We start from the raw sequence: 19,677 nt of genomic DNA, 5'->3' as shown, positions 1-19,677 counted from the left end.
AAAACCGAAGGGGGTAACTGAAGAGATCTGCCAGATCTCTTCTCCCCAAAACACAGTTATTCAAAAGGCTCTCGGCCTTTCGGCAAAGATCATGTATTTTAACACACGTGCTCTGGTTTTCGTTACACTATCAATAGACAATAGCCAGCCAAGCATGCATGCTTGCCCTATGCAGCACAATCCCATCCTTGTTTAGCCAGTATTCAAAGGTATACAAAGTCCAAAGGGTGTGGGAAAGAGATCTGCTCTCTTCCACAGTGGCAGACAAGATGCTACTTCAGGGGAAGCGTGAGTATAGGCAGTGCTTTGCTAAAGGGGGTGAAAGATCCCCCAGATCACGGAAGCATTGATTTGCCCACTGCCTTTAAGGCACTTCTGTAAATTTGAGCAAATGATGGGAGCTGCTGCTGGCACAGTGCAGCACTATAGACAGACTGTGGCTTTTGAAAACCAGCCAGGAGTCAATAGGACACATATACCTGGGCCTACACAAAGTCAGCTGTTTCAATTCAAGGGTTGAGTTTGTCTTAAAACCAACAGATTTCCCAAGGAAAAATACGTTATTAAGGGTCACACTTTATTTACATGGAGAGAGAGGTGAACACAAATGAACCTCCCTGTTGGAGAACTTGTATTTATTCATTTGCCAGGAGCAAAGATGTGGTGGATTATCTGAGCTATCAACTGCAGTTCAATATTACTTGTTGACGCTGCTCTTGGAGTGGGATACAAGCCATACATACATATGTTTTCCAATTCCTATTCACTGGTAAAAATGAATCTTGTTCTACCTACACAAATGACAGCTGGAATGGAAATTCTGTACAATAAAAATTAATAATAAAGCAAATTAATGAACAGCAATATGCTTACCAGAACATCTTTGATGGCAATTTTCATCACCTTTTCAGTCTCGTTTATCTCCAGAGGTCTCGCAATGGATTCCGTTCTCAACTCCTAGGAAATAAAAACCCACCAATGTATTCAAGCAGCCTGCAAAGGCATTAACAGTCACAGAACTGGAGCCGGTCAAGCAACTCTGACAAAGGCGTGTGCGTAGTAAATGGAGTGGGATTGAATATGGATGCCTCACTGCTTAGAAAGCATCATAGCATGGGAAGCACTGAAAAAGGACAGAGTTAATGGAGGCCAGTGTTAAGAATCAGCAATGCAGACATCATTTCAAAGTGGGATAAGACTTACTGCCCTAACTTGGGCACACCTTTAAGGGCACAATTTCAGCCTTGTCATTAATATGAAATTGCAAAGGTTAAAACCCCACAGACCTTCCTCAAAATGTACCCTTGAAGGTTAATTTCATTATCTTGAATAAAAACTGAAAGGCTCACAAACGACGATCATACGTCATATCTACTTCAGCACTACGAGCCAAATGCCTCGGTTAACCAGACTAAGGGCTTGTCTGTGCAACTGGGGCTGAAGCTGGTCGCCAGAGTGTGGAGCTATGACACCAAACACTCCATAGTGTAGACGCAGATTATAGTGACACAAGAGGGTTTCCGCCGCTGTGGGAACTCCACCTTCCCAAGCAACAGTGGCCACCCTGAGGGAAGGGTTCTTCTTTTGCCCCACAGATTAGGCCTAAGGAGCATTCAGAACCACTACCATTAACTTGGCTAGCAGGAGCAATCAGTAGATGTCATGTTCTGTCCAGTTCCCTCTTCCTAATTCAGCTAAGGCCCATGCCAGAGGGAAAAGAGGTGCTGACTGGAATTCAACAGCCCTCACCAAAAATGGTGCTCTGAGGTGAACAGCAGAGGCTACTGAAAGCCTTGTGAGCCTGGTCAGTTTGCGGGTGGAGGAGGGTTCAACGCTCATCTGTACGGGCAGATGTATGCTGGTCCCAGGAGAGTTGAGAGAGACGGTGGGGGAGATATTTGCTTTCATTAGATCCACTTCTGCCGGTGAAAGGAAACAAGTTTTCAAGCTACAGGAAGCTATTCTTCAGGTCTGGGAAAGGCAATCTGAGCGAAACAGCTCAATGCAAGGTGGAACAAATTGTGAAGCTTGAGGAGTTGAAAGAAACCATTCAAGGTTATGTGCAGAGGTCACATCTCTGTGGTCAGAGGACAAAGGAGGGTTTGTGGGTTACACATTGTTGTAATGAGTCAGTGTCCAGTGTCTTTTTTGCATCCAGGATTTGTAGTGTCTATCAAAGTTAGACATTTAAGCTCCCAGAGTCTTCTTTTGAAGGTATCATGCAGGTTTCTATTGAGAGTGAGGACTGACAGGTCAGATATGAAGTGAGTGACTGCTTTGTGAAACATGTTTGCCCGTACACAATACAGTGGTTTTGTTTTTCGTCTTTTTCATTCAAGGGAGCACACATAGGGACCAGGTGGTGGGTTGTCATGCCTAATGGTAAGAGTCAGGAGCCCCTGATGCCATGCTATCCTTACTTGTGCAGTGTTGCTGGTGGTGGCAGGTTTCAAACATCTATGAAAACGTAATGTGCTCTTCTCTCCTGTCTCCCTTAATGCCCGTGGCTGCATGAAGTTTCACTCATCCCCTCACTGAGGAAATCCATGCAAATCTCTGCAGTGAGGCTCAATACTGCAGTCAGAGCCACGCACACAGCCTCTCATGCTGAACAGAGTCTGCATTTGTAGATCTGACTACAGGACTGGAAACAAGAGCATCACTGAAGTTGTTTAAAAAGTCATTTAGAGGAGAAAGGAAGGAAGACCTGAGAATTCTAGTGGACTTTTACTGCTTCTTTATCGGGGAAAAAAGAAACCAAGACCCCAGATCCCACATACTCTTGTGTAATTGCTTTATTTTACTACCACTACTAATACCACTGTCTTCAATTGGGATTTACTCGCAGCAGTACATTTAGTTATATAAGTGCTTGAAGATTGGGAGGGGACAAATCTTATCAGAAATGTCCAGCAATTATATTTGCTAAATGACAAACCCACTGATATATTTTTAAAAATAGATTTTCAGAACAATCTTTATACTTGCCACAGTGCCACTTAACTCCCAAGAGCTACGCATGGTCTTGCACAAGAACTTAGCTTTGAGGAGAAAGATCTAGCTTGGTAGTGCAAACTAGGTCTGAAAAAAGAGAAGATCTGACCGATTTGTCTGGGACTGCCTGAACTGTTGTAAGGTAAATTTCATTTAACAAACCAAACAGGCTAATTTAACGTTATTAAGTTATTATGAAATTAAGCAAAGCTTTTTACGTGACTATAACTCCTGTGCCCGCCCGTTTTCCCATGAACGTTGACAGCTTGTACTTTCTTTCAGTCTTCCTCCAAATCATGACGGCAGCTGCTTCTTTTATGGTTAATTGTTTCTTTATGACTTGGTGTTTATGACATTTAGGGCCTGAGTCTTAAAACACAAGCTACCTTCTTGTGCTGGTAATTTGCAGATGCATGTAACTGCACTTTTAATTGTCTGCAGGCACAACTAATGTCATTGCCCAATTCTGTGTACATCCCAAGTAGTCACACACCACAATGACATCAGCTGTGCCAACATTTATTCGTGCTTACAAAAAGGTAGGCCAGGCTAAAAATCAGGCTTTGAACATTTTCTTTTAAAGTGATTTGCTCTTTGCAATTAGATGTGCTGATCAGGGTATATTTCAAAATACACAAGAGTTTTCTTTTAAACGAACTCTTAAAAGGAAAGCTCTCAAGAGGGATGAGAATTATAGAAAAAAATATTAAGCTGAGATGGGAACAATTTAGACATGTATCTGATTAGTAGAACCGTTAATGAAAAGAAAACACAAACATTCTGAACCAGAGGGGTATTCATGAGCACATTGATTGTTTGCCAGTTATCCATGCTCCCTGTTCAAGTGCCCAAAAGCTCAATGCTGCTCAATAAATAAACACTAATTGGAAATCAGGGAAGCCAAGTATAAAAGTAATTTTGATTAACTAAAGCTGACAGTCATTAAAAAGGACACTACAAAAACCACATGAGACACCATTTACAGGTGCCTTTAGTCCTCTTTGCTTTGACTCAACTTTGGAACTATCTGGTGAAAGCAGAAATTTTAATTCAAATTTTAATTCAAAGAAATTTTAATTTGGCTATAATTTATGAATAAAGTTGGGAAAGATTTCAAACTCCATGGGCCAGATTCTTATTCTACTACTGTAGTTGGAACAGGCATCCCAGAAGAACTGACTAAGCCACTTTTGGGTTCCCCATATTCTGGGGTTGTACATGGTCTGCATGACACTCACACATAGATTAGGATAATCCCAGGCCTGCTCCATTTTATGTTCTGCATCTGGTGGCTCCACAGCAAACAGCAGTAGTGCAGTGTTTCAGCCATATCCCAGACACGCTTGTCTCCATTTACCCTGTTCCACAGATCAGAAGCAGGACCAGGGCAAAGCCTTTGGACTAGCTCTATACTGAGCTGAGAACTTCCCTGAGCTGGAGGGCTGGGAGGTGCCCTGCCCAGAAGCCTATTTCTGCTCAATTCAAGACTTTATCAATCTTTCAGGGTGGCGTAAAAAGGCACCAGCAGAGCTCAGAATGAGGCTCTTTATGCTTTAAGGCCTTTTGATTCAGCTTGGTTAAGCTTAGGTATTGCAGCTCACCAGACCTCAACCGTGCCTGTGCTCGGAACATAAGGCTGATAGAGACCTGGGAGGCACTTTACCAATCGACAATAGCAGAGCAGACAAGACTGCCAGCCATTGCCATCCGATTGGGATTCCAGCAATTCTGAGGAGGTTTCAACTTATCCAATGGAAACATGATGAAAGGCGCCAACCCACAAATGTTCCCTTCAGAATGTCCATTATGTCCTACAACTGTCAAAGAGGCTGAATGAAGCCAGAAAGATGCTGCCATTTACCTTGTGTTTGTTTGAAACCTTCACCAAGCAATGCTTATAGGCAAAATGGGCACCACTCTGTGGTTCAGGGGAATAAGTGGGGCACATGGGCTGTGAGAAGCAGCAGAGACATGGCGAAAGGGAGATGGGGAGAGGGAAGGAACACCATGAATTGCAGGGAAATGGAGGAGAAGAGGGTGGGCTCTGGAGCCCAGGGAGTCAGAGCCAGGACAGCAGGTATGAGTTGGGGTTGGTCCTGCTTTGCACAGGGAGCTGGACTGAATGACTCCTGAGGACTCTTCCAGCCCTTAGATTCTCTGATTCTATGGTATAGAGTGTGGGGAGGCAGGGATGGGATGGGAAGGGAGGAGGCAGGAGGAGGGGAATGAGGTTCTGGAGCACGAAGCAGAGCAGAAGAGGAGCAATGCTGCCCACTCTCGGGCAGAGAAATGGGTGGGAGTCAGAGAATTTATCCCTTGCACAAGGCTAAACCAATACGTATTATTTTTAAAAATGTATCTAATGTGTCTATGACATTACTGCTGATATGAGTGATGAGAGAATTTCTTTATTATGAGTAGCTGTAATCATCAACCTTACCAAGTAATATAAGTTCTACCGGGGAGTGTAAATCATGGTGCATTAATTAGGTCAGAAGCTCTCAAACTATTTATCATCCAGCTCTCCTTTTAGCAAAGGAAATGAAATAGGAGGGGGGAAAGTCAAGATGGTAACAGGAAATGGATGGTAGCTCCCCGTCTTAAGAATGAGGAGGCTAAATGGCATCTCTAAGCTGCCAGAGAGAAGTATGCGTTCTGTGGACATTAACGAGTCACTTTTTAATCTGATATTCTCACACACACTGGCTGAGGACAGATGGAATCTAAAAAGTCAAGACATAGAATAAAAAAAATATCCCATGGGTTTTTTTTATATTCCTGATGTTTGGGGCCAATGGGATGATTTCTGTGGGCCTGATACATGACTTTCAATCTACTGAGATTCGCAGTAAACACTACCATTCGTAAATACAGGGAACTGGTACAGTCAGATGCACAGGCTCAGTTTCTACCAGCACCACCCCGGAGTCCCCAAAAGGGGTCATCTGGATCAAGAGGGAAGCCCGGCCAAGCCAAAGGGATGCTCTGAGCGCTGGTGAAGAGGAGAGCTGCCTTTTCTTGCTCGCAGCTGCAGAAGAGGGGGGCAGTGAAAATACTGCCTGTCCTCCTTTGTGATGGAACCCCACACAAAGCCCTCGCTGGCACAAAGAGGGACTGCGTTCCCCTTTCTAGCAGCATAGATGAATCTGACACACTCACAGCAGAAACAGGACGTAAGCAATCAGAAATCAGCCAAGCTAGAAGAATTGCTCTTGCCCAAGTACAAATGGCCTAACAAATAAGAAAGTGTTTCAGCCAAAGGTCTAAATTCTCACTTTGGGATCTAGAACAAGCTATGTCTGGTTGCTGTGCTCCAAGTATAGACACCTGGCATGCAGACAAATTTAGGCACAATTCTGTTTTCATTTTATCACTGCAAAACTCCTGCATTTCAGTTGCTTCAGAGAATATTGTTGATAATGAAGCTATTAAAATTCCAGTGTGTCCCGAGTGTACCCATCTCAAACTTGCATCACACTGACAGACGTTTCCAAGGGTCAAGAAAGCCAGTCAGGAAGACTCAGCCACAGTTGATCTCCACATCATATCAGGGTGAGAGCTGAGGCCGTGCCCACAAGAATCAAATCAGCAGCAAGCCTTCTGCAAGAGACAAAGTACTAAGGTCCTGACCACTTGGGGCACTTTTTGCAGAAGCCAGGTTGCTAACCCTGGTCACATTATAATTAACTCTTGTCTACCTAAAATCTCCCCTAAAGTTAAATTAGATACAAGCTGCTCCACTTTCTGTCCTAAACTGTTGTGTAGTGTGGTATGCAGTGTTCACCAGTTTGCTGCCTTTCTCCCTAGAGCTGGCTGCACTTCAGTGGTGCGTGGAAGCAATGCAAACTAAAACGCAGGAAACGCACTGTGGGATCCTTTTGCCTAAAAGGTGCAATACAAACAAAAGTCATAAAGCAGTGACAGCCCAACATTAGCCAGCTATTTTGAGACCAAACAGGGCAGCTAATAACCCTTCCATTTTCTCTGCAAACGCTAAAAGCAACAAACTTGCTCTTAGTGTTGAAATGGCCAATTCATTGACACAATACAGACTTAAGGAAAAGGGGTAGTAAAGCCAACAGACCCAGCCAACGGGGAATCCCTTGCTCCCCTCAGCCCCAACCCCCCCGCTTAGTTTAAGGAAAGTCCCTGAAAGCCATAGTACTGAAGTGAGAGTTTTACACCATTTCCTCTCTCAGCTCCCGCCTCTCCCCCCCATACAAAAGGTGTACAGCTGGGAGAAAGCAGACAGTGCTAAAACAGAGAAGGGTCGAAATGGCGTGATGCCATCATTGGGTCCTAGATGAAGCAGAGCTTAGCCACACCTGAGAATGAGCCTGTGCTGTGTTCTCCAGAGGATGTTTATAATTGATATTCTGGCTTTATGTCACTCAGCAGCTTTGCCTGCTCCCTGAAGGCTTTTGGAGAACATCTGCTTTTTATTTTTAGAATGCCATCTACTCAATTATGCACCAATAGCAAACAGTTCTAAAAAGCTTGTGTTAGTTCCTGCAAGTCCAAACGCAGGGTGAGAATGAAGGAAAAGAAATGCTACTGTCATCTTCCTGAGTAAGCAGCTAAAAGGGCTCTCTGGCACTAAGGAACATGTCAAAACAACCACAGTTACAGCAGTGTGAGAACTGGTCAGATTAGCTTACCATAATGGCCTTTTCTGGCCTTAAAGTGAAAATGTCTGGCCCAATCTGGTTTTCCTTTATAATTTCATTGTTTGTGTTTTAGAACAACAGTGCATGGCTGTGAGATTCACACTGGGTCCTATGAGAGCACCTGCCAGCAGTCTCAGAAGGATACACCCTAGAAAATGGGAGAAAGAGCAGCCCAGCTTTATTCCCATGTTCAAGGCAGAGTCCGGGGTTGGAGGCAGTTCTCAAAATACTGAATATCAGGCTAGTCAAGGGCCCAGAAGAGATCCATAATCTGCCTCCAAACTAACATGACCCATACCACCTTCTCAGACAGCAGCCCTCCTCTCTCTCCTGCTTTTCTAGTGCGCCCCCAGCAATACTTTCCCACTGAGCCATGTGAAGCTTTCCACTCACTCATGCTGTCCGCACTAAACCACACAGCAGCCAGGACAAGAGATTCTGGGATGATCTAGGACTGGAAGACTTGGGGCTGTCTCATGAAAGACTCTGCAGATAGAATAAAAAAGAATCAGATCTGCTAAGCTAGGTAAGGGACTGTGTAAAACAATGGTCCCCCAAACTGAGGGACACGCACCCTAGAATGTCCAGACAGTGTAAGGGGGTGGGGCCAAAGTCAGCCCCCAGGGAGTACAGGGGCTCCGCACCCAGCTTTGCTCCCACTCCATCCCCAGCTGCAGCCCTGGCTCTGGCCATGATTCCCAGCCCCAGCCGCCGCAAGCAACACCCAGCCCTTGGCCCTGACCACAGCCCCTGGCTCCCAGGGAGGCACAGACAATTTCCAGGACAGGAACAGGCGGCATGCCACAATATGTCTGAGGACCACTGGTGCAAACTGATGCTTCCAAAGGGGAGATTCCCTCATGGATACCAGCACAACTGGGGAACAGAATGATTAGACTGGCAGACAAACAGGAGAAGAGAATTTAAACAAATGTGTGACAAGTAGGGATGTGAAAGGTTAACCGGTGGGGGCAGGAGCAGCTTCTTATCCCCGCGGACCCAGGCACGTCACAGGCAGGGGCTGCTCTGGCTGTCCAGAGCAGTCCCTGTCCACAGTGGAACCGGGTGTGTCATAGGCAGGGGACGCTCCGGCTAGGCTGCTCCAGCCCAGCCAGGCTGGAGCAACCCGCCCTCCCCCACAGCGAGCAATCAACCAATTAAACAGAATTTTACATCACTAGTGACGAGCCTATGAAGTTCTACTGCATCCTCCTGTGTGCAGCACCCAATCGCAGCCTATATTTCCAGAGCTAGTCAATTTCATTGGGAGAGTACAATTGCTTTCAGTGCCAAAATCTCAGCAGGATTCCTAGAGGTACCTTCACGAACCTGACAAGAGGGGAGATGTTCATAGTTTATACATACTACCAATGCTCTGCAAGCCACGTTCAGGCTCCAGAATTGTACAGGGTTTTTGACTTTACTGTCAAGACTACAAAAATAGGAGTCCTGTGACATGTTAAAGACTAACAGATCTATTTGGGCAGGAGCTTTTGTGGACAAAAACCCCTTTGGCAGGTGCAAGGGTTTTTGCCCATGAAAACAGATGCCCAACTAGATCTGTTGGTCTTTAAGGGTATGTCTAGACTACATGCCTCTGTTGGCAAAGGCATGTAAAATAGGCTACCCAACACAGTCAGTGAAGTGGGGATTTAAATATTCCTGGCTTCATTAAAATAAAAATGGTTGCCGCACTGTGCCGGCTCAGCTGATTGCTGGCACAGCGCAGCAGTCAAGACGTTGATCGGTCGACAGGGGAAGCCTTTGTAAACCTTGTTCCACGAGGCATAAGGAAGCCTTGTTCCATGACCGCTCCTGTAAACCTTGTTCCACGAGGCATAAGGAAGCAGTCGACAAAGGCTTCCCCTGTCGACCAATCCGCGTCTTGACTGCCGCGCTGTGCCAACAATTAGCTGAGCTGGCACAGCGCGGCGGCCATGTTTATTTTAATGAAGCCAGGGATATTTAAATCCCCGCTTCACTGACTATGTCAGGTAGCCTATTCTACATGCCTCTGCCAACAGAGGCACGTAGTGGAGACATACCCTAAGAGGACACAGCACTCATTGTTTTGCAGATACAGATTCTCATGGCTCCCTCTCTGATCCTTGTCATGATTAGTTTCTTTAGCAGGCTGCCATCTGCTTGGTCTGTTCCACAGTGTGACAGAAGGGCAGAGCCTTATTTCTTCTAGCCCATGGAAAGACATATCTGTTATAATGTCTGAATTCTCTACTGAGTACACATGCTAAAGCCACTGGGCAGAGGTTCCTCTTTGGAATTACAAGCGGAGGGTGACTTTAAAAGAGGAGAAATGTCTGGGGAACCTTACGAAGACAAACCGCCCAGCTAGACAATGAAACAAAATTGCTTTCAATATCATAGAATCATAGAACTGGAAGAGACCTCAGAAGGTCATCAAGTCCAGCCCCCTGCTCTAGGCAGGACCAATCCCAACTAAATCAACCCGACCAGGGCTTTGTCAAGCCGAGACTTAAACACCTCTAGGGATGGAGACTCGACTACTTTCCTAGGTAACCCATTCCAGTGCTTCACCACCCTCCTAGTGAAATAGTTTTTCCTAATATCCAACCTGGACCTCTCCCACCACAACTTGAGACCATTGCTCCTTGTTCTGCCATCTGTCACTACTGAGAACAGCCTCTCTCCAGCCTCTTTGGAACCTCCCTTCAGGAAGTTGAAGGCTGCTCTCACATCCCCCCTCACTCTTCGCTTCTGCAGACTAAACAGACTTAACTCCCTCAGCCTCTCCTCATAAGTCATATGCTCCAGCCCCCTAATCATTTTGGTTACCCTCCGCTGGACCCTCTCCAATGCGTCCACATCCTTTTTGTAGTGGGGGGCCCAGAACTGGACACAATACTCCAGATGTGGCCTCACCAAAGCTGAATAAAGGGGAATAATGACATCTCTGGATCTGCTGGCAATGCTCCTCTTAATGCAACCTAATATGCCATTAGCCTTCTTGACTACAAGGGCACACTGTTGACTCATATCCAGCTTCTCATCCACTGTAACCCCCAGGTCCTTTTCTGCAGAACTGCTACTTAACTGGTTGGTCCCCAGCTTGTAACTATGCGGAGAAACTAAATGATTTCTTTGCTTCAGTCTTCACGGCTGAGGACGTTGGGGAGATTCCCGAATCTGCACCGTCCTTTGTGGGTGGTGAATCTGAGGAACTGTCCCGGACTGAAGTGTCATTAGAGGAGGTTTTGGAACAAACAGAAAAACTTAATGTTAACAAATCTCCGGGACTGGATGGCATTCATCCAAGGGTTCTAAAAGAACTCAAATGGGAAATTAGTGAGCTATTATCTGTGGTTTGTAACCTATCCTTTAAATCGGCTTCTGTACCTAATGACTGGAAGGTAGCCAATGTGACACCAATATTTAAAAAGGGCTCTAGAGGCGATCCTGGCAATTACAGACCGGTAAGTCTAACTTCAGTACTGGGCAAATTAGTCGAAACAATAGTGAAGAATAAAATTGTGAAGCATGTAGAAGAACATAATTTGTTGGACAAAAGTCAACATGGTTTCTGTAAAGAGAAATCCTGTCTTACTAATCTATTAGGGTATGTCTACACTACCCCGCTAGTTCGAACTAGCGGGGTAATGTAGGCATACCGCACTTGCAAATGAAGCCCGGGATTTGAATTTCCTGGGCTTCATTTGCATAAGCGGGGAGCCGCCATTTTTAAATCCCCGCTGCTTCGAACCCTGTGCAGCGCGGCTACACGGGGCTCGAACTAGGTAGTTCGGACTAGGGTGCCTATTCCGAACTACCAGTACACCTCATTTCACGAGGAGTAACGGTAGTTCGGAATAGGAACCTAGTCCGAACTACCTAGTTCGAGTCCCGTGTAGCTGCGCTGCACAGGGTTCGAAGCAGCGGGGATTTAAAAATGGCGGCTCCCCGCTTATGCAAATGAAGCCCGGGAAATTCAAATCCCGGGCTTCATTTGCAAGTGCGGTATGCCTACATTACCCTCCTAGTTCGAACTAGGAGGGTAGTGTAGACATACCCTCAGAGTTCTTTGAAGGGGTTAACAAACATGCGGACAAGGGGGATCCAGTAGATATAGTATACTTGGATTTTCAGAAAGCCTTTGACAAGGTCCCTCACCAAAGGCTCTTGTGTAAGTTACATGGCCATGGGATAAGAGGGAAGGTCCTTTCTTGGATTGAGAACTGGTTAAAAGACAGGAAACAAAGGGTAAGAATAAATGGTAAATTTTCAGATTGGAGAGGGGTAATAGTGGTGTCCCCCAAGGGTCAGTCCTGGGACCAATCCTTTTCAACTTATTCATAAATGATCTGGAGAAAGGGGTAAGCAGTGAGGTAGTAAAGTTTGCAGATGATACAAAACTGTTTAGGATAGTCAAGACAGAAGCAGACTGTGAGGGACTCCAAGAAGATCTCACCAAACTGAGTGATTGGGCAACAAAATGGCAAATGAAATTTAATGTGGATAAGCACATCGGGAAAAATAACCCCAACTATACGTACAGTATGATGGGGGCTAATTTGGCTATGACAAATCAGGAAAGAGATCTTGGAGTTATCGTGGACAGTTCTCTGAAAACTTCCACACAGTGTGCAGCGGTGGTCAAAAAGGCAAATAGGATGCTAGGAATTATTAGGAAAGGGATAGAAAATAAGACCCAGAATATGTTACTGCCCCTGTATAAAACTATGGTACGCCCACATCTTGAATACTGTGTACAGATGTGGTCTCCTCACCTCAAAAAAGATATTTTGGCCTTGGAAAGGGTTCAGAAAAGGGCAACTAAAATGATTAGGGGTTTGGAACGGGTCCCATATGAGGAGAGGTTAAAGCGACTGGGATTTTTCAGTTTAGAAAAGAGGAGACTGAGGGTGGATGTGATAGAGGTCTATAAAATCATGAGTGGTGTGGAGAGGGCCGATAAAGAAAAGTTATTTATTAGTTCCCTAAGTAGAAGAACTAGAGGACACCAAATGAAATTAATGGGTAGCAGGTTTAAAACTAATAAAAGAAAGTTCTTCTTCACACAGCGTGTAGTCAACCTGTGGAACTCCTTGCCAGAGGAGGCTGTGAAGGCTAGGACTATAATAGAGTTTAAAGAGAAGCTAGATAATTTCATGGAGATTAGGTCCATAAAAGGCTGTTAGCCAGGGGATAAAATGGTGTCCTTGGCTTCTGTTTGTCAGAGACTGGAGAGGGATGGCAGGAGACAAATCGCTTGATCATTGTCTTCGGTCCACCCTCTCTGGGGCACCTGGTGTTGGCCACTGTCAGCAGACAGGATACTGGGCTAGATGGACCTTTGGTTGACCCAGTACGGCCGTTCTTATGGGATTCTTCCGTCCTAAGTGCAGGACTCTACACTTGCCCTTGTTGAGCCTCATCAGATTTCTTGTGGCCCAATCTTCCAATTTGTCTAAGTCACTCTGGACCATATCTCTGTCCTCAAGTGTATCTACCTCTTCCCCTAGCTTAGTGTCATCCGCAAACTTGCTGAGGGTGCAATCCATCCCCTCATCCAGGTCATTAATAAAGATATTGAACAAAACCGGTCCTAGAACTGAACCTTGGGGCACTCCGCTAGAAACCGACCGCCATCCTGACATCGAGCCATTGATCACTACCCGCTGGGCCTGGTCTTCTAGCCGGCTTTCTATCCATCTTACCGCCCGTTTATCCAATCCACATTCCCTTAACTTGCTGGCAAGAATATTGTGGGAGATCGTATCAAAAGCCTTGCTAAAGTCAAGGTATAAAACATCCACTGACTTACCCACGTCCACGGAGCCAGTTACCTCATCATAGAAGCTAATCAGATTGGTCAGGCACGACTTGCCCTTTGTGAATCCATGCTGACTATTCCTAATCACTTTCCTCTCTTCCAAGTGCCTCAAAATGGATTCGTTAAGGATCCCTTCCATGATTTTTCCAGGAACCGAGGTAAGACTGACAGGCCTATAGTTCCTTGGCTCGTCCTTCTTCCATTTTTTGAAGATGGGCACTACATTTGCCTTTTTCCAATCATCCGGGATTTCTCCCGATCTCCACGACTTTTCAAAGATAATAGCCAAAGGCTCCTCAATGACATTTGCCAACTCCCTCAGTACCCTTGGATGCATTAAGTCCGGACCCATGGATTTGTGTACGTTTAGCTTTTCTAAATAGTTTCTAACCTGTTCTTTACCCACTACGGGCTGTCCATCTTCATCCCATCTTGCGTCACTTAGTGCAGAAGTCCAGGGGCCGACCTTGTCCGTGAATACAGAGGCAAAGAAAGCATTGAGTACTTCAGCTTTCCGCACATCATCTGTCACTAGGTTACCTCCTTCATCCATTAGGGGCCGCACACCCTCTCTGATCACCTTCTTCTTGTTAGCATGCCTGTAGAAACCTTTCTTGTTATCCTTCACATCCTTAGCCAGTCGCAATTCCATTTGCGCTTTCGCCTTCCTGATAACCCCCCTCCTATTCTAAGACCTCTGGTTAATATTAGAAATAGCATTTTCTTTTCTTGGTTAATATAACAGAGAGAGTTTTATGAAAGCTTAAGATCCCCTCAGAATAGTGGATGATAAAAAATAATGGATTTTTCTAGAGCGCCGTTCAGACTGGAAGCATTCAGAAGCACAGTGTGGAGCTATGGTAGGAATGTAAGCAGATATTGTGCATGGGACAATAGCTCAAACAGGCACAGTTTAATTTTTTTCTCTCTCACTAGTTGATTCAGGCCTCAGACTTGAGAACAGGGTCATCAGACTGATCACAGTTTTCATTCTCAGCAACGCTTCACCTGCGGCAGGTGGAGCAGACGCAATATTCAAGCAACAGGAACATTGTACAGCTCTTTGCACAAAGAAGTCAAAAGCAGTTTGTGTGAACATGTTTTGTCACAATTTACTCACAATTTGACACAGCCTTGTTTTACACCTGTGGTCTGATGTGGAAAACTGGATAATAAGCAAAAGAAACCTCATTCAATAGGTACAGGACAGGGTATATTATTTAGTGCTGTTAGAATCTTGTGCACAGTCATACAACTTTAGACAAATATTGTGGAAGACAACAGATGACTGTGAAGACAGCTCCCATTAAAAGTGAGACAGCACGTGTTTAATTGCAGAATCTTTGTAAAATTCTCTTTCTAGCCAAGCTAGATGAGTTTTCTAGATAAATCTGTAATATTAGACTATAAGCATTCAGATGTCTCAGCTAGCTGACAAAACTGTCAGATGCGCTGCTGCAACTAGTCCCCAATCAGCAACAGAAATGCCTCTTATTTGTCTGCTCCCAAGACAGGAGGAGGTTGGGGAGTTGCATTTCCTAGCCAACTAGCCAAAGCATTAAATAAAAGGTTGCTCTGAAACTCATCAAGAGGTAAAATGGATCCATATGGAATTTGAATATATATGTTGAACTTCTCTAGTCTAGCACCCCGGGACCTGACTGGTGCCGAACCGGGGAATTTGCCAACCCATGGGAGGTCAATATTGTCTAGCAGCATTACCGACTCTTTCACTGCTTGCTAGGTTTTTAGAAGACACTGAGGGGTAAATTAGAGCTAAATAACAGCACAGACATGGAGAACCAGGACTGATGGTTGTAAACAAACTTTATAGGACTGCAGGATATTTGGCCACACCCATGATATAAGTGGACATCAGGCTAACTAAAATAATGCGGGACCACCGATGCTGCTGGTTCTTGGACATTGCAGGAGCAGAGAGTGCTGGACTAGGTATTCATAAGAATGTAAGATTATGGTACAATAACTGTCTGCCTGCAAGTTGCAAGTGAGTTTTTATTACATGCTAGATTCTGGCCTCCCACGCTAAAAATCTACCAAAAATATTTTTGCTTCAAAACTGGGACTAGATAGAATATTTCTGCAGAATTTGAAGTGAAGTAGAAATGGTGCCTGAAGTATGACATCCTAAAAATCAGAACACAAGTGTTTGCCAGAGGTCACATTTATTTTTATTTTTCTCTTGGTCATTTTGCAGCCAACGCAGCCAAGAGTGAAATAAATTCTTGATTTACTGGACTCCCATGAGTAGGATGTAGAGCCAGAACAGATATTTAGTGGCTTGAAGACTAACTGAAAAAGTTATTAATTTTTGAATTTGTAATGTAGCTTACATACACTGTAGGACTGGGGAAACTTTAAGATTTCACTTCAAAAAACCCAATCTCTAGCTATTGCAGAGACTGACGCCAAAACACAAGAGCACCAATCAATAGGGGCAAAAAAGAACTCATCAGCCAAAAGGTATGAGAGAAGGGGGCCAAAAAGTCTCCTAAGACATGCAGGTGGCATTCTCCCCAATTAAGACCTCACAAGAATCCTTCAGAAGGGGACGTTGCCCCATATCCCTGAAGCCTCATGTTCTCACCTAACTCCCACAAAGATAACTAATACCTGGTACAAAGTCTGGCTCAATGAAAGTCACTGGGTTTGAGACCCGACTAAGGGAACATTGATAGCAACCATAGTCACCGTCACTGATGCCCTTTCAATGCTGCAGCATGCTCTAACTTCCACTGATTTTTATGGGCGGATGATTGGGTTCTTGCCATGCTAAAGTCAGCAGACCGACTCCCACGGACTCCAACCATTTTTGGATTAGGCCCCCACTGTGTGCATTCAGTATTATTTTAGCAACACTTTTCATTTATTTAGCACTTTCCATCCAAGGATTTCAAAGCACGTTAAAAACATTAATGGATTAAAGTTCCCAGCACCCCTGGGATGCATGGTAGTTATTGGTAGTTATTATACTCACACCAGGAGAGGCTCAAAGCCAAGCTCACAGGGGGAGTAAGTATTAGAGGTGGGAGAACACACACACACACACACACACACACACACACACACACACACACACACTCACTCACTCACTCACTTCTTCTCTTCATAGCTATACATGTATTAGAAGAAAGATTAAGAAAGATTATTTTCACCTTTTCTGGCTTTATAAATTGTTTATAACTAATTGAGATGTGGCTAAAATGAAAGCCTTGTAAGGCTGGCAATTTTGGCCTGCCATCAGCATGGAAGTGGTTTATTTTTGGCTTTTTTGTTTTGTTATCCTGTTGTGTGTAATAATTCAGCATGTCCAAGCAAGGTGGTTTCTTGACAGGCTCCTGCTAGCACATCCACAAGACTTCTGACAGATGTCGAGATGGCAAGCACTCTTGAAGTCAATCTGTTCAAATGAGTTGTTACAAAGGGCCTGGACTTCTCCTTTTGGCAGCTCAGGGGCCCAACCCATGAGAAGTTGGGGCTTCCCTTACTCCACTGACTACAGCAAGCATGTCTACCAAGAGAACTCATTATATTCCAAAAGGAGCTATTCGTCCCTGCATTCAGCACCCTCTAATTTGCTGTATAATTTCATCACTTCTCCTGCTATAGGCACTGTTACCGCAATGCTCCTTCTGTGCATGGAAACAATGGCAGTCTCCAAAATGCTACTGTGTGGTTAGCTGTTACGTGAAACTGAAGGACACCTGTTTCTGAAACACATTGTGGCCCAGCATCGTAAACAGCCAAAGCCATTAGGGCACCTCAGTGCTGATCACTAACGAACTTCTATCAATAGGCACCCCCGTCCCCAGCTCCATACACATACTGAAAAAAAAAGCACACTGAAGGTATAGCCTCATTTTGCCCAGGTACTAAATGTCTGGTCATTAGCTTTATGTGACTGTATTTTGTTTGGTCAAGATCTTGAAAGATTGAATTGTGAAATGGGAAGTTTAATCTTCTAGCAGTCTGTGCAGTTACTCATACAAATCTGGCTGTTGTGCATTAAAATTCAAGACACTATAGTTGTACTAAAAGAATTTCTAAAATGTCCCAAAAGCAGCAAAAATAAAATAGCCAAGATAAGTACAAATAATAATACTTTGTACATCCATAATACATCATCTGGGGATCTCCAAGTGTTTTACCAAGAGTCAGCCATTAATCCTCAGCATACCCGCATAAAACAGATCAGTATTATTACTATTGTTTTGCATGGAAGTAAAATGAGGCACAGAGTGGTAGGTGACAGGGCCAAGTAGACACGGTAAGCAGAATCCAATACAGAACCTAGGCGTTCTAACATCCCCTTCTAGTTCTACCCTTAGATCACACATATGTGATCTAAGACCAACCAGAATGGGATCTGAAGAACAAACTGTAAGAGGCAATGCGTAAATGCATTTTGTAACAAAATTACTTGCTTATCACATTTCATTTTCACGGGACATGCACACCCCACCCTCAGCTCATCTACAATCACTTCAAGCACATGCAGCCATGTACCACCAACGTCTAGGCAATTCCATTTTTCACTTGAGTTAGCCTCTCTCCAAAGCAGGCTCTTCAGCTGTTTCCCTGTTAGTGCTGAATCCCCTCCCATAGTTAATGGTGGCCCAGGGCTCACATCTATTTAACAGTTACCTAGCCCTGCAGTTGACACGGTCCTAGCAGACGAGCCTATGCTACAACAGTATCGCTTTCCCCCAGTACTGCACAGCACATGTGAGAGCTTCATTGGCATAGACCCTCTTGCCAGTCATGTCTGGTTGAACTGCATTTACTGGGGCTCAAGAGCAAAGGTAAATTAAAAGGTACTTTCCTTGCTGCAGGTTTAAGAACTGTAGGATACTCTTCAAACAGTTTCTAGGTGGCAGCCTTGTACCCCCTGGGTTTGTTCATTATATGTTTCAAAAAATGCGTCACTCTGTCCTAAAATCAGGGCTGGTGTTTTTAAGATAAGAGATGTCAACTGTGATTCTCCCTTCATGCAAAAAAATGTAGATTTGCGCAATTTTTCTGACTGTTAACATTAAGATTTTAATCCAGACAATCCAGATTCTTCTTACTGTAATTCTATATATTCTTTAAGTGACAAAATATATTCTCTTTAAAGAAGAAGGGACTCCAAATAATAACCAGCTGCTGTGATGCTGCTTTTATCCCACAGAAGTTAAAATGGTGCAGACCACTCAAATGAATAGGACATCCCAGGAAGTCAAAATGCACTGGCATTCTGTAAACATTCCCTGAATGTATCCCAGGCATTTTGCAGCTCTAACGAAAGTAACAAATGTGTATTTTGTTTTTAGTGCCTTCACACCTAATTTTAATACCCACAGCCTTTATAAAAGGAAGTAAAAAAATACCATGCACCCAACCAAGTGTATAATTGGAGCAAAAGAAAAGATGGCAAAAACAAGGAAATACAATGGAAAGTTGGCCACATCCGTTTGTATCAACAGAAGTCAGCTTTTAATTGGGAAAATATTTGCTTGGCTATATTCAATGTCAAAGAGTCTAAAACGAGCCGTGTATTTATGTACAAGACTTCGGATGGAAGCAGCGCTCCTTAGTTTGGAAGGATTCCTCAAAAGGTCGGAACCAGTCCAAATCATTAGTAACAAAACACACAAGGGCATTTCTAGTGCTACTGGGAAGTTTTCACTGGCTGTCACTGTGAAGTATCACGCCTTTAGGATATAAACTCATTGCTAATGAGGTACAGGTCATTTCTCACCTGACAGGATTTCTTAAGGACATGTTCAATCTGTTAGACATCTGTGCAGAGCATAAGCCCTGCATTTATATTAAATTGACTAGTCTCAGCTAGAGCAATGAGTCATTATGCCATTGGGAACATATGGTCTCTACGGGATGTAATAATTCACACCCTTCTGGAAATTGCACCTTTAAAGAGGCTTCCAATGAAGAGAGCTCTTGATGGGCCCAAGGAGAAGTGGTTGCACTGGAACACTCACTCATCCCGGATTTTCACTTCACACGTTCATCACTCTACTCTCGGACATGTTCCTCATTAAGTGCCCAACCCTGAAGTCAAATAGACTCCTAAAAGCTGTAATTTGGCCAAAATGGTTAAATGACGCCCAATTTCAAAGCAACAACCAAGTGCTCTTTTCAAATCTCCCTAAAATTGACATATTCTTGAATTTTAAACTGGCTTGA

The 19,677-nt window shown here is 44.2% G+C and overlaps 1 protein-coding gene across 4 annotated transcripts in view; it reads right to left on the bottom strand.

Moving 5' to 3' along the window:
* CLUAP1 (clusterin associated protein 1) overlaps window positions 1-19,677 on the bottom strand; it is a 99,483-nt gene that overhangs the window by 64,719 nt on the left and 15,087 nt on the right. For 3 of the 4 annotated variants that reach the window (XM_075899090.1, XM_075899088.1, XM_075899089.1), the window contains exon 6: window positions 874-957. In XM_075899090.1, the coding sequence (XP_075755205.1) occupies window positions 874-957 (84 nt within the window). Of the gene's footprint in view, window positions 1-873; window positions 958-7,652; window positions 7,672-19,677 lie in introns of those variants that run through there. The other variant, XM_075899091.1, reaches the window with a different exon arrangement.

The sequence above is a fragment of the Pelodiscus sinensis genome, chromosome 16 (assembly GCF_049634645.1).
Source record: "Pelodiscus sinensis isolate JC-2024 chromosome 16, ASM4963464v1, whole genome shotgun sequence".
In the NCBI taxonomy this organism is placed as follows: Eukaryota; Metazoa; Chordata; order Testudines; family Trionychidae; genus Pelodiscus; species Pelodiscus sinensis.
Note: the sequence above shows the minus strand (reverse complement) of the source record. Positions and strands in the feature narration are given on the sequence as shown.